At 43.4% G+C, this 12,425-nt stretch overlaps 1 protein-coding gene across 1 annotated transcript; it reads left to right on the top strand.

The window, feature by feature from the left end:
• The first annotated feature begins 92 nt into the window (after nt 1-92).
• Nucleotides 93-10,115, top strand: LOC129856176 (LIM and calponin homology domains-containing protein 1-like). Its single transcript, XM_055924277.1, has 3 exons — nt 93-250; nt 9,661-9,731; nt 9,902-10,115. Exons 1-3 carry the CDS (start codon nt 152-154, stop codon nt 10,113-10,115), a joined length of 384 nt encoding a protein of 127 aa, XP_055780252.1. The 5' UTR covers nt 93-151.
• The last annotated feature ends 2,310 nt before the right edge of the window (nt 10,116-12,425 follow it).

Here is a 12,425-nt window from a genome sequence, read left to right as displayed (position 1 = left end):
GATACGGGCCCTCCGTGAGCCTTAACCGGCGGAATAACAAGCCCAGCTGTCCGGTTGGAATTAAGGGACGACATTACCGAGCTTTTCTTAACGGAGCCAGGATATTTAAACCCCACGAACACACCGTAGCCGAATTAAGCCATTATCAGAGATGGCCAGCACCGGGGCTGAGCGCGAAGAACCTCACCTTCCCCGGGACGAACCGAGACATCCCGAGCCTGCATTCAGAGAGGCGCAGAAGTGGATCGAGGTGAGATGTGTGTGTATATAAACAGGGGTTATTACCGGGGTTATAAATGTTCTGTTACAGTAGGGGGTTCTGGACTGGAGACCGGGGTTATAAATGTTATATTGCAGTGGGTTCTGGACTGGAGACGTGGGACTGAGGGGATAGCCTATAAATGTACTATTGCCCCGTCACCTGTTGTCTCGCAGGGTGTCCGGTTACGGCTTGACTAGAAGGCACAATGTGGGACATTACTGCTGCGTGTGTGTGTGTGTGTGTGTGTGTGTGTGTGTGTGTGTGTGTGTGTGTGTGTGTGTGTGTGTGTGTGTGTGTGTGTGTGTGTGTGTGTGTGTGTGTGTGTGTGTGTGTGTGTGTGAAACTCAGAGAATATTAGCTAGTAAGGGATGGAATTTACTAGAATAGTATCTCTCCGTTCCTCTCGGTGGCCATGTTTGGTTTCTCTGAAGACACCGGAGAAAAACCCGCTCCCCCGAGCGCATGCACCAGAACGACGCCTCCCGCAGGCGAGCGCCAGGAGACTCCGGATGGTTGCCATGGCAGTGGAAATGTGGACTAGTATTCACGCACATGGCTCTCTTGTGACGAATGTTTACAATCAATCACGTTGTTTCAGTGACGTGTGTGTCGGGGGAGGGTCTTGTTATTGTGAGTAGACCTACAAGGTAACCGGTTTTCCAAACATCTGATTGGTGGACAGCGACTGAGTGAAGGCAGCTAGTTCAACACTTCCTGTCTCAACCAGAGATCATGAGGATGATGATGGTGTCTTGTCAATCACCACCTTCACACACACGCACGCACGCACGCGCGCACACACACGCATACACCTTAGCCAAATACATTTAAACTCAGTTTTTCCCAATTCCTGACTTTTAATCCTAGTAAAATGCCCTGTTTTAGGTCAGTTAGGGATCACCACTTTATTTTAAGAATGTGAAATGTCAGAATAGTAGTAGAGCGAATAATTTATTTCAGCTTTTATTTCATTCATCACATTCCCAGTGGGTCAGAAGTTACCACTCAATTGGTATTTGGTAGCATTGCCTTTAAATTGTTTAACCTTTAACGGGATCATTTTTGTAAACAACCACTGAATTGCAGAGCGCCAAATAAATACAAAAAATACAAAAAATATTTATTTTCATGAAATCACAAGTGAAATATACCAAAGCACAGCTTAGCTTGTTGTTAATCCACCTGTCGTGTCAGAGTTTGAAAATATGCTTTACAGCAAAAGCAATCCAAGCGTTTGTGAGTTTATCGATCACTAGACAAAACATTACGAACAGCTAGCAGCAATGTAGATTGGTCACGAAAGTCTGAAAAGCAATAAAATTAATTGCTTACCTTTGATGATCTTCGGATGTTTGCACTCATGAGACTTCCAGTTACACAATAAATGTTCCTTTTGTCGATAAATATTATTTTTATATAAAAAAACTCAATTTGTTTGGCACGTTATGTTCAGAAATCCACAGGCTCAGGCAGGTCGTGAAGGGCAGACGAAAATTACAAATAGTATCCGTAAAGTTCGTAGAAACATGTCAAATGTTTTTTATAATCAATCCTCAGGTTGTTTTTAACATAATCGATAATATTTCAACCGGACGGTAAACTAAACAATACTACAGAGAAAGAAAATGTTGAGCAACCTAATCAAAGGACACCTGGCCATCCACTGACGCGTTTTGATAAATCTCGCTCATTTTTCAGAATAAAACCTTGAAACTATATCTAAAGCCTGTTCACAACCTGTGGAAGCCATTGCAAAAGGAATCAGGTTGATATCCCTTTAAATGGAGGATAGGCAGGCAATGGAACAGGAATTTTTCAAAATAAGAGCCACTTCCGGGTTGGATTTCGTCAGGTTTTCGCCTGCAAAATAGTTCTGTTATACTCACAGACAATATTTTGACAGTTTTGGAAACTTTAGAATGTTTTCTATCCTAATCTGTCAATTATATGCATTTTCTAGCATCTGGGCTCAACGTTCCATAACAGGTAATCGTAGGTGTCCTGTTATGGAACGTTGAGTCAACTACAACGATGTCTCAGTGTCCTGTTATGGAACGTTGGGTCAACTACAACGATGTCTCAGTGTCCTGTTATGGAACGTTGAGTCAACTACAACGATGTCTCAGTGTCCTGTTATGGAACGTTGGGTCAACTACAACGATGTCTCAGTGTCCTGTTATGGAACGTTGGGTCAACTACAACGATGTCTCCGTGTCCTGTTATGGAACGTTGAGTCAACTACAACGATGTCTCAGTGTCCTGTTATGGAACGTTGAGTCAACTACAACGATGTCTCAGTGTCCTGTTATGGAACGTTGAGTCAACTACAACAATGTCTCAGTGTCCTGTTATGGAACGTTGAGTCAACTACAAGTCAACTACAACAATGTCTCAGTGTCCTGTTATGGAACGTTGAGTCAACTACAACGATGTCTCAGTGTCCTGTTATGGAACGTTGGGTCAACTACAACGATGTCTCAGTGTCCTGTTATGGAACGTTGAGTCAACTACAACGATGTCTCAGTGTCCTGTTATGGAACGTTGAGTCAACTACAACGATGTCTCAGTGTCCTGTTATGGAACGTTGAGTCAACTACAAGTCAACTACAACAATGTCTCAGTGTCCTGTTATGGAACGTTGAGTCAACTACAACAATGTCTCAGTGTCCTGTTATGGAACGTTGAGTCAACTACAAGTCAACTACAACGATGTCTCAGTGTCCTGTTATGGAACGTTGAGTCAACTACAACGATGTCTCAGTGTCCTGTTATGGAACGTTGAGTCAACTACAACGATGTCTCAGTGTCCTGTTATGGAACGTTGAGTCAACTACAACAATGTCTCAGTGTCCTGTTATGGAACGTTGAGTCAACTACAAGTCAACTACAACGATGTCTCAGTGTCCTGTTATGGAACGTTGAGTCAACTACAACGATGTCTCAGTGTCCTGTTATGGAACGTTGAGTCAACTACAACGATGTCTCAGTGTCCTGTTATGGAACGTTGAGTCAACTACAACGATGTCTCCGTGTCCTGTTATGGAACGTTGAGTCAACTACAACGATGTCTCAGTGTCCTGTTATGGAACGTTGGGTCAACTACAACGATGTCTCAGTGTCCTGTTATGGAACGTTGGGTCAACTACAACGATGTCTCAGTGTCCTGTTATGGAACGTTGGGTCAACTACAACGATGTCTCAGTGTCCTGTTATGGAACGTTGAGTCAACTACAACGATGTCTCAGTGTCCTGTTATGGAACGTTGAGTCAACTACAACGATGTCTCAGTGTCCTGTTATGGAACGTTGAGTCAACTACAACGATGTCTCAGTGTCCTGTTATGGAACGTTGAGTCAACTACAACGATGTCTCAGTGTCCTGTTATGGAACGTTGAGTCACCTACAACGATGTCTCAGTGTCCTGTTATGGAACGTTGGGTCAACTACAACGATGTCTCAGTGTCCTGTTATGGAACGTTGAGTCAACTACAAGTCAACTACAACGATGTCTCCGTGTCCTGTTATGGAACGTTGAGTCAACTACAACGATGTCTCAGTGTCCTGTTATGGAACGTTGAGTCAACTACAACGATGTCTCAGTGTCCTGTTATGGAACGTTGAGTCAACTACAACGATGTCTCAGTGTCCTGTTATGGAACGTTGAGTCAACTACAACGATGTCTCAGTGTCCTGTTATGGAACGTTGGGTCAACTACAACGATGTCTCAGTGTCCTGTTATGGAACGTTGGGTCAACTACAACGATGTCTCAGTGTCCTGTTATGGAACGTTGGGTCAACTACAACGATGTCTCAGTGTCCTGTTATGGAACGTTGGGTCAACTACAACGATGTCTCAGTGTCCTGTTATGGAACGTTGAGTCAACTACAAGTCAACTACAACAATGTCTCAGTGTCCTGTTATGGAACGTTGAGTCAACTACAACGATGTCTCAGTGTCCTGTTATGGAACGTTGAGTCAACTACAACGATGTCTCAGTGTCCTGTTATGGAACGTTGAGTCAACTACAACAATGTCTCAGTGTCCTGTTATGGAACGTTGAGTCAACTACAAGTCAACTACAACAATGTCTCAGTGTCCTGTTATGGAACGTTGAGTCAACTACAACGATGTCTCAGTGTCCTGTTATGGAACGTTGGGTCAACTACAACGATGTCTCAGTGTCCTGTTATGGAACGTTGAGTCAACTACAACGATGTCTCAGTGTCCTGTTATGGAACGTTGAGTCAACTACAACGATGTCTCAGTGTCCTGTTATGGAACGTTGAGTCAACTACAAGTCAACTACAACAATGTCTCAGTGTCCTGTTATGGAACGTTGAGTCAACTACAACAATGTCTCAGTGTCCTGTTATGGAACGTTGAGTCAACTACAAGTCAACTACAACGATGTCTCAGTGTCCTGTTATGGAACGTTGAGTCAACTACAACGATGTCTCAGTGTCCTGTTATGGAACGTTGAGTCAACTACAACGATGTCTCAGTGTCCTGTTATGGAACGTTGGGTCAACTACAACGATGTCTCAGTGTCCTGTTATGGAACGTTGAGTCAACTACAACGATGTCTCAGTGTCCTGTTATGGAACGTTGAGTCAACTACAACGATGTCTCCGTGTCCTGTTATGGAACGTTGAGTCAACTACAACGATGTCTCAGTGTCCTGTTATGGAACGTTGGGTCAACTACAACGATGTCTCAGTGTCCTGTTATGGAACGTTGGGTCAACTACAACGATGTCTCAGTGTCCTGTTATGGAACGTTGGGTCAACTACAACGATGTCTCAGTGTCCTGTTATGGAACGTTGAGTCAACTACAACGATGTCTCAGTGTCCTGTTATGGAACGTTGAGTCAACTACAACGATGTCTCAGTGTCCTGTTATGGAACGTTGAGTCACCTACAACGATGTCTCAGTGTCCTGTTATGGAACGTTGGGTCAACTACAACGATGTCTCAGTGTCCTGTTATGGAACGTTGAGTCAACTACAAGTCAACTACAACGATGTCTCCGTGTCCTGTTATGGAACGTTGAGTCAACTACAACGATGTCTCAGTGTCCTGTTATGGAACGTTGAGTCAACTACAACGATGTCTCAGTGTCCTGTTATGGAACGTTGAGTCAACTACAACGATGTCTCAGTGTCCTGTTATGGAACGTTGAGTCAACTACAACGATGTCTCAGTGTCCTGTTATGGAACGTTGAGTCAACTACAACGATGTCTCAGTGTCCTGTTATGGAACGTTGAGTCAACTACAACGATGTCTCAGTGTCCTGTTATGGAACGTTGGGTCAACTACAACGATGTCTCAGTGTCCTGTTATGGAACGTTGGGTCAACTACAACGATGTCTCAGTGTCCTGTTATGGAACGTTGGGTCAACTACAACGATGTCTCAGTGTCCTGTTATGGAACGTTGAGTCAACTACAAGTCAACTACAACGATGTCTCAGTGTCCTGTTATGGAACGTTGGGTCAACTACAACGATGTCTCAGTGTCCTGTTATGGAACGTTGGGTCAACTACAACGATGTCTCAGTGTCCTGTTATGGAACGTTGGGTCAACTACAACGATGTCTCAGTGTCCTGTTATGGAACGTTGAGTCAACTACAACGATGTCTCAGTGTCCTGTTATGGAACGTTGAGTCACCTACAACGATGTCTCAGTGTCCTGTTATGGAACGTTGGGTCAACTACAACGATGTCTCAGTGTCCTGTTATGGAACGTTGAGTCAACACCAAGTCAACTACAACGATGTCTCCGTGTCCTGTTATGGAACGTTGAGTCAACTACAACGATGTCTCAGTGTCCTGTTATGGAACGTTGAGTCAACTACAACGATGTCTCAGTGTCCTGTTATGGAACGTTGAGTCAACTACAACGATGTCTCAGTGTCCTGTTATGGAACGTTGAGTCAACTACAACGATGTCTCAGTGTCCTGTTATGGAACGTTGAGTCAACTACAACGATGTCTCAGTGTCCTGTTATGGAACGTTGAGTCAACTACAACGATGTCTCAGTGTCCTGTTATGGAACGTTGGGTCAACTACAACGATGTCTCAGTGTCCTGTTATGGAACGTTGGGTCAACTACAACGATGTCTCAGTGTCCTGTTATGGAACGTTGGGTCAACTACAACGATGTCTCAGTGTCCTGTTATGGAACGTTGAGTCAACTACAAGTCAACTACAACAATGTCTCAGTATCCTGTTATGGAACGTTGAGTCAACTACAACGATGTCTCAGTGTCCTGTTATGGAACGTTGAGTCAACTACAACGATGTCTCAGGGTCCTGTTATGGAACGTTGAGTCAACTACAACGATGTCTCAGTGTCCTGTTATGGAACGTTGAGTCAACTACAACGATGTCTCAGTGTCCTGTTATGGAACGTTGAGTCACCTACAACGATGTCTCAGTGTCCTGTTATGGAACGTTGGGTCAACTACAACGATGTCTCAGTGTCCTGTTATGGAACGTTGAGTCAACTACAAGTCAACTACAACGATGTCTCCGTGTCCTGTTATGGAACGTTGAGTCAACTACAACGATGTCTCAGTGTCCTGTTATGGAACGTTGAGTCAACTACAACGATGTCTCAGTGTCCTGTTATGGAACGTTGAGTCAACTACAACGATGTCTCAGTGTCCTGTTATGGAACGTTGAGTCAACTACAACGATGTCTCAGTGTCCTGTTATGGAACGTTGAGTCAACTACAACGATGTCTCAGTGTCCTGTTATGGAACGTTGAGTCAACTACAACGATGTCTCAGTGTCCTGTTATGGAACGTTGGGTCAACTACAACGATGTCTCAGTGTCCTGTTATGGAACGTTGGGTCAACTACAACGATGTCTCAGTGTCCTGTTATGGAACGTTGGGTCAACTACAACGATGTCTCAGTGTCCTGTTATGGAACGTTGAGTCAACTACAAGTCAACTACAACGATGTCTCAGTGTCCTGTTATGGAACGTTGGGTCAACTACAACGATGTCTCAGTGTCCTGTTATGGAACGTTGGGTCAACTACAACGATGTCTCAGTGTCCTGTTATGGAACGTTGGGTCAACTACAACGATGTCTCAGTGTCCTGTTATGGAACGTTGAGTCAACTACAACGATGTCTCAGTGTCCTGTTATGGAACGTTGAGTCAACTACAACGATGTCTCAGTGTCCTGTTATGGAACGTTGAGTCACCTACAACGATGTCTCAGTGTCCTGTTATGGAACGTTGGGTCAACTACAACGATGTCTCAGTGTCCTGTTATGGAACGTTGAGTCAACTACAAGTCAACTACAACGATGTCTCCGTGTCCTGTTATGGAACGTTGAGTCAACTACAACGATGTCTCAGTGTCCTGTTATGGAACGTTGAGTCAACTACAACGATGTCTCAGTGTCCTGTTATGGAACGTTGAGTCAACTACAACGATGTCTCAGTGTCCTGTTATGGAACGTTGAGTCAACTACAACGATGTCTCAGTGTCCTGTTATGGAACGTTGAGTCAACTACAACGATGTCTCAGTGTCCTGTTATGGAACGTTGAGTCAACTACAACGATGTCTCAGTGTCCTGTTATGGAACGTTGGGTCAACTACAACGATGTCTCAGTGTCCTGTTATGGAACGTTGGGTCAACTACAACGATGTCTCAGTGTCCTGTTATGGAACGTTGGGTCAACTACAACGATGTCTCAGTGTCCTGTTATGGAACGTTGAGTCAACTACAAGTCAACTACAACAATGTCTCAGTGTCCTGTTATGGAACGTTGAGTCAACTACAACGATGTCTCAGTGTCCTGTTATGGAACGTTGAGTCAACTACAACGATGTCTCAGGGTCCTGTTATGGAACGTTGAGTCAACTACAACGATGTCTCAGTGTCCTGTTATGGAACGTTGAGTCAACTACAACGATGTCTCAGTGTCCTGTTATGGAACGTTGAGTCACCTACAACGATGTCTCAGTGTCCTGTTATGGAACGTTGAGTCAACTACAACGATGTCTTACTGAACTTCATGGATTTTTGGCTCAAATACAACATATTTTTCAAACCCTTTATGAAGTTGGTTTTGTAGCATGAGCTGGGAAAGTGATATGTTTTACTGATATTCTGATTGTCTGTTTGTCTCCTGTCTGCCAATTAAACACTTCCCCTTCCACTCTACATTATTACTGTCATGATGCTCTTATTATGTGTGTGTTGTTACTTCTGTCGTCAATTCACTTGTTTCATTTGTTGTTAATGTTGTTACCAATTGGAAAATACATGTATTTGATGTACAAATGTGTTGTTTTTCTGACATTTAGATTTCAGGAAGAATTTCCCTGTAAATGTACAGCATTATACTGGCAACAGAGTTGACAGCTTTTACAGTAAGGAAATAGTACTGTAAAATACATTATAATCTGGGTGGTTGGAGCCCTGAATGCTGATTGACTGAAAGCCGTGGTAAACCACGCGTATGACAAAACATGTATTTGTACTATTCTAATTATGTTGGGAACCAGTTTATAATAGCAATAAGGCACCTCGGGGGTTTGTGGTATATGGCCAATATACCACGGCTAACGACTGTATCAAGGCACTCCAAGTTGTGTCGTGCCCAAGAACAGCCCAAAGCCATATTCCACACACCCTCGTGCCTTATTGCTTAGTTATAGCATCTATGCTGTTAAGCAAATGTACAGTGTTAAGTTGGCAACTCTGGTGCCAATATAATGCTGTACATTTACAGGGAAACGTTTTATAGGGTAGAACCTGGCTAAACCCTTTTAAAACCTGGGTATAACCTCTTTATAACCTGGTTAGAACCTGGCTAGAACCTTTTTAGAACCTTGTTAGAACCTCGTTAGAAGCGCTTTAGAACATTGTTAGAACTTTGTTAGAAGCTGGCTAGAACCTCTTTAGAACTGTGTTAGAACCTGCCTAGAACCTTGTTAGAACCTCTTTAGAACCTGGCTAGAACCTCTTTAGAACATCTTTAGAACCTTGTTATAACCTGGCTAGAACCTCTTTAGAACCTGTTTAGAACCTTGTTAGAACCAGAACCTCTAGAACCTATTTAGAGCCTTGTTAGAATCTCTTTAGAACCGTGTTAGAACCTGGCTAGAACCTCTAGAACCTGGCTAGAACATATTTAGAACCTCTTTAGAACCTTGTTAGAACCTCGTTGGAACCTGGTTAGAACCTTGTTAGAACCTATTTAGAACCTGGTTAGAACTTAGTTAGAACCTGGTTAGAACCTCTATATAACCTGGTTAGAACCTCTTTACTTGTTAGAACCTGGCTAGAACCTCTTTAGAACTGTGTTAGAACCTTGTTAAAACCTCTTTGGAACCTCAATAGAACCGTGATGATGTGTGTTCTCCCCAGGAGGTGACGGGAAAAAGTTTCGGTGAGAAGGACTTCCGGAGCGGCCTGGAGAACGGGATCCTGCTCTGCGAGTGAGTCTGACCTCACTTCCGCCTTTGAAATCCCCACAATCCTCTGCTGTTCCACTGTCTCTCTTTAAACACACACACACACACACACACACACACACACACACACACACACACACACACACACACACACACACTTAGTGTAGTGAAGTGTTTGTCTGTGTCTCTTCCAGGTTACTGTGTTCCATCAGACCAGGTTTGGTCCAGAAAATCAACAGACTACCTTCGCCCATCGCTGGACTGGTCAGTACCACTAAATCAAATGGATTTACAAACACTTTTCTACATCAGCAGATGTCACAAAGTGCTGTACAGAAACCCAGCCTAAAACCACAAACACCAAGCAATGCAGGTGTAGAAGCACAGAGGCTAGGAAAGACTCCCTAGAAAGGCCAAAACCTAGGAAGAAACCTAGAGAGGAACCAGGCTCTGAGGGGTGGCCAGTCTTCTTCTGGATGTACTGGGTAGAGAGGAACCAGGCTCTGAGGGGTGACCAGTCCTCTACTGGATGTACTGGGTAGACCAGAGGAACCAGGCTCTGAGGGGTGACCAGTCCTCTTCTGGATGTACTGGGTAGAGAGGAACCAGGCTCTGAGGGGTGGCCAGTCCTCTTCTGGATGTACTGGGTAGACCAGAGGAACCAGGCTCTGAGGGGTGGCCAGTCCTCTTCTGGATGTACTGGGTAGAGAGGAACCAGGCTCTGAGGGGTGACCAGTCCTCTACTGGATGTACTGGGTAGAGAGGAACCAGGCTCTGAAGGGTGGCCAGTCCTCTTCTGGATGTACTGGGTAGAGAGGAACCAGGCTCTGAAGGGTGGCCAGTCCTCTACTGGCTGTACTGGGTAGAGAGGAACCAGGCTCTGAGGGGTGGCCAGTCCTCTACTGGCTGTACTGGGTAGAGAGGAACCAGGCTCTGAGGGGTGACCAGTCCTCTACTGGCTGTACTGGGTAGAGAGGAACCAGGCTCTGAGGGGTGGCCAGTCCTCTACTGGCTGTACTGGGTAGAGAGGAACCAGGCTCTGAGGGGTGACCAGTGTCGTGTCTTTGGCATCATTAAACTGAAGACTGTTTAGTTTATCAAATCAATTCTCTGTAATTATTATTACGTGATTAACTAATCAGGTAGATGTAATTAACTAGGAAGTCGGGGCACCAAGGAAAATATTCAGATTACAAAGTTATAATTATCCTTATTTTTTTATACTTTCAGATATTTTAATACCTGATCTGTCAGGACCCGGTGCGAGAAACAGTCACTAATAATCGTCCGAACCCAGAAGATGAGGCAGACACAGCAGTACAAGAGATGGTGGTTTAATTAAAGAACAAAATCTTCAGGCAAAGAAACTAAATCCACAATGTCCAAAAATAAAGCCAAGAGGCACAAAATGGAAATCCTCCAAAATACAAAAGAAACTCCACAAAGTGGTAAAAAACAGCAGGGAAAAACAAACCTCAAAAGACTACTCAAATAATACACAAGAACTAAACCAGAGAACCTCTGGAAAATCCAACAAGAGAAATATCTGTATAAAACAAGGCTTGGGCTGGGGCTGGGTGCTAACTTACAAACACTGAGCAAGGAACTGAGGAACACACAGGGTTTAAATACTAACAAGGGAATGACTTACAGGTGCAAACAATAATTAGAGCAAGAAAAACAAAAGGTACAAAAAAGGTGCAATGGGAACATCTAGTGACCAAAACCCGAACAGTCTTGGCCAAAACCTGACATGATCAATTAGTCTTCTAATTAATGATGTATTATTTACCTCACGTTAGTCTCATTCCAAACGTCCAAATTGTTGGTTATCTGCACGAACCCAGCCTTCACTATGAATCATCCATACATCAATTGTCTGAATCATTTATTTATTAACTTCTCTAGGGTAGCGTCCCACCTCGTCAACAGCCAGTGAAACTGCAGGGCGCCAAATTCAAGTATTTTACACCATTTTAAAGCTACACTTGTTGTAAATCCAGCCAGTGTCCGATTTCAAAAAGGCTTTATGACGAAAGCACACCAAATGATTATGTTAGATCAGAGCCAAGTCACAGAAAAACACAGCCATTTTTCCAGCCAAAGAGAGGAGTAACAAAAAGCAGAAATAGAGATAAAATTAATCACTAACCTTTGATAATCTTCATCAGATGACATTCATAGGACTTCATGTTACACAATACATGTCTTTTTTGTTCGGTAAAGTTCATATTTATATCCAAAAATCTGAGTTTAGGCGGGACGCTACTGTCTCACTTGGCAAAAGGCCTGAGAAATTGCAGAGCGCCATATTCAAATGAATTACTATGAAAATTACTATAAAATCAAACTTTCATTAAATCAGACAATCACACATGAAAGATACCAAATTAAAGCTACACTGGTTGTGAATCCAGCCAACATGTCAGAATTCAAATAGGCTTTTCGGCGAAAGCAAACGATTCTATTATCTGAGTTAGCACCATTGTAAACAAAGAGAGAGAAGCATATTTAAACCCTGCAGGCGCGACACAAAACACAGAAATAAAAATATAATTCATGCCTTACCTTTGACAAGCTTCTGTTGTTGGCACTCCAATATGTCCCATAAACATCACAAATGGGCCTTTTGTTCGATTAATTCCGTCGATATATATCCAAAATGTCAATTTATTTGGTGCGTTTGATCCAGAAAAACACCGGTTCCACCTTGTGAAA

Source organism: Salvelinus fontinalis, chromosome 5, assembly GCF_029448725.1.
Source record: "Salvelinus fontinalis isolate EN_2023a chromosome 5, ASM2944872v1, whole genome shotgun sequence".
NCBI lineage: Eukaryota > Metazoa > Chordata > Actinopteri > Salmoniformes > Salmonidae > Salvelinus > Salvelinus fontinalis.
The sequence above is the reverse complement of the archived record's forward strand: the minus strand, read 5'-3'. Positions and strand labels throughout refer to the sequence as shown.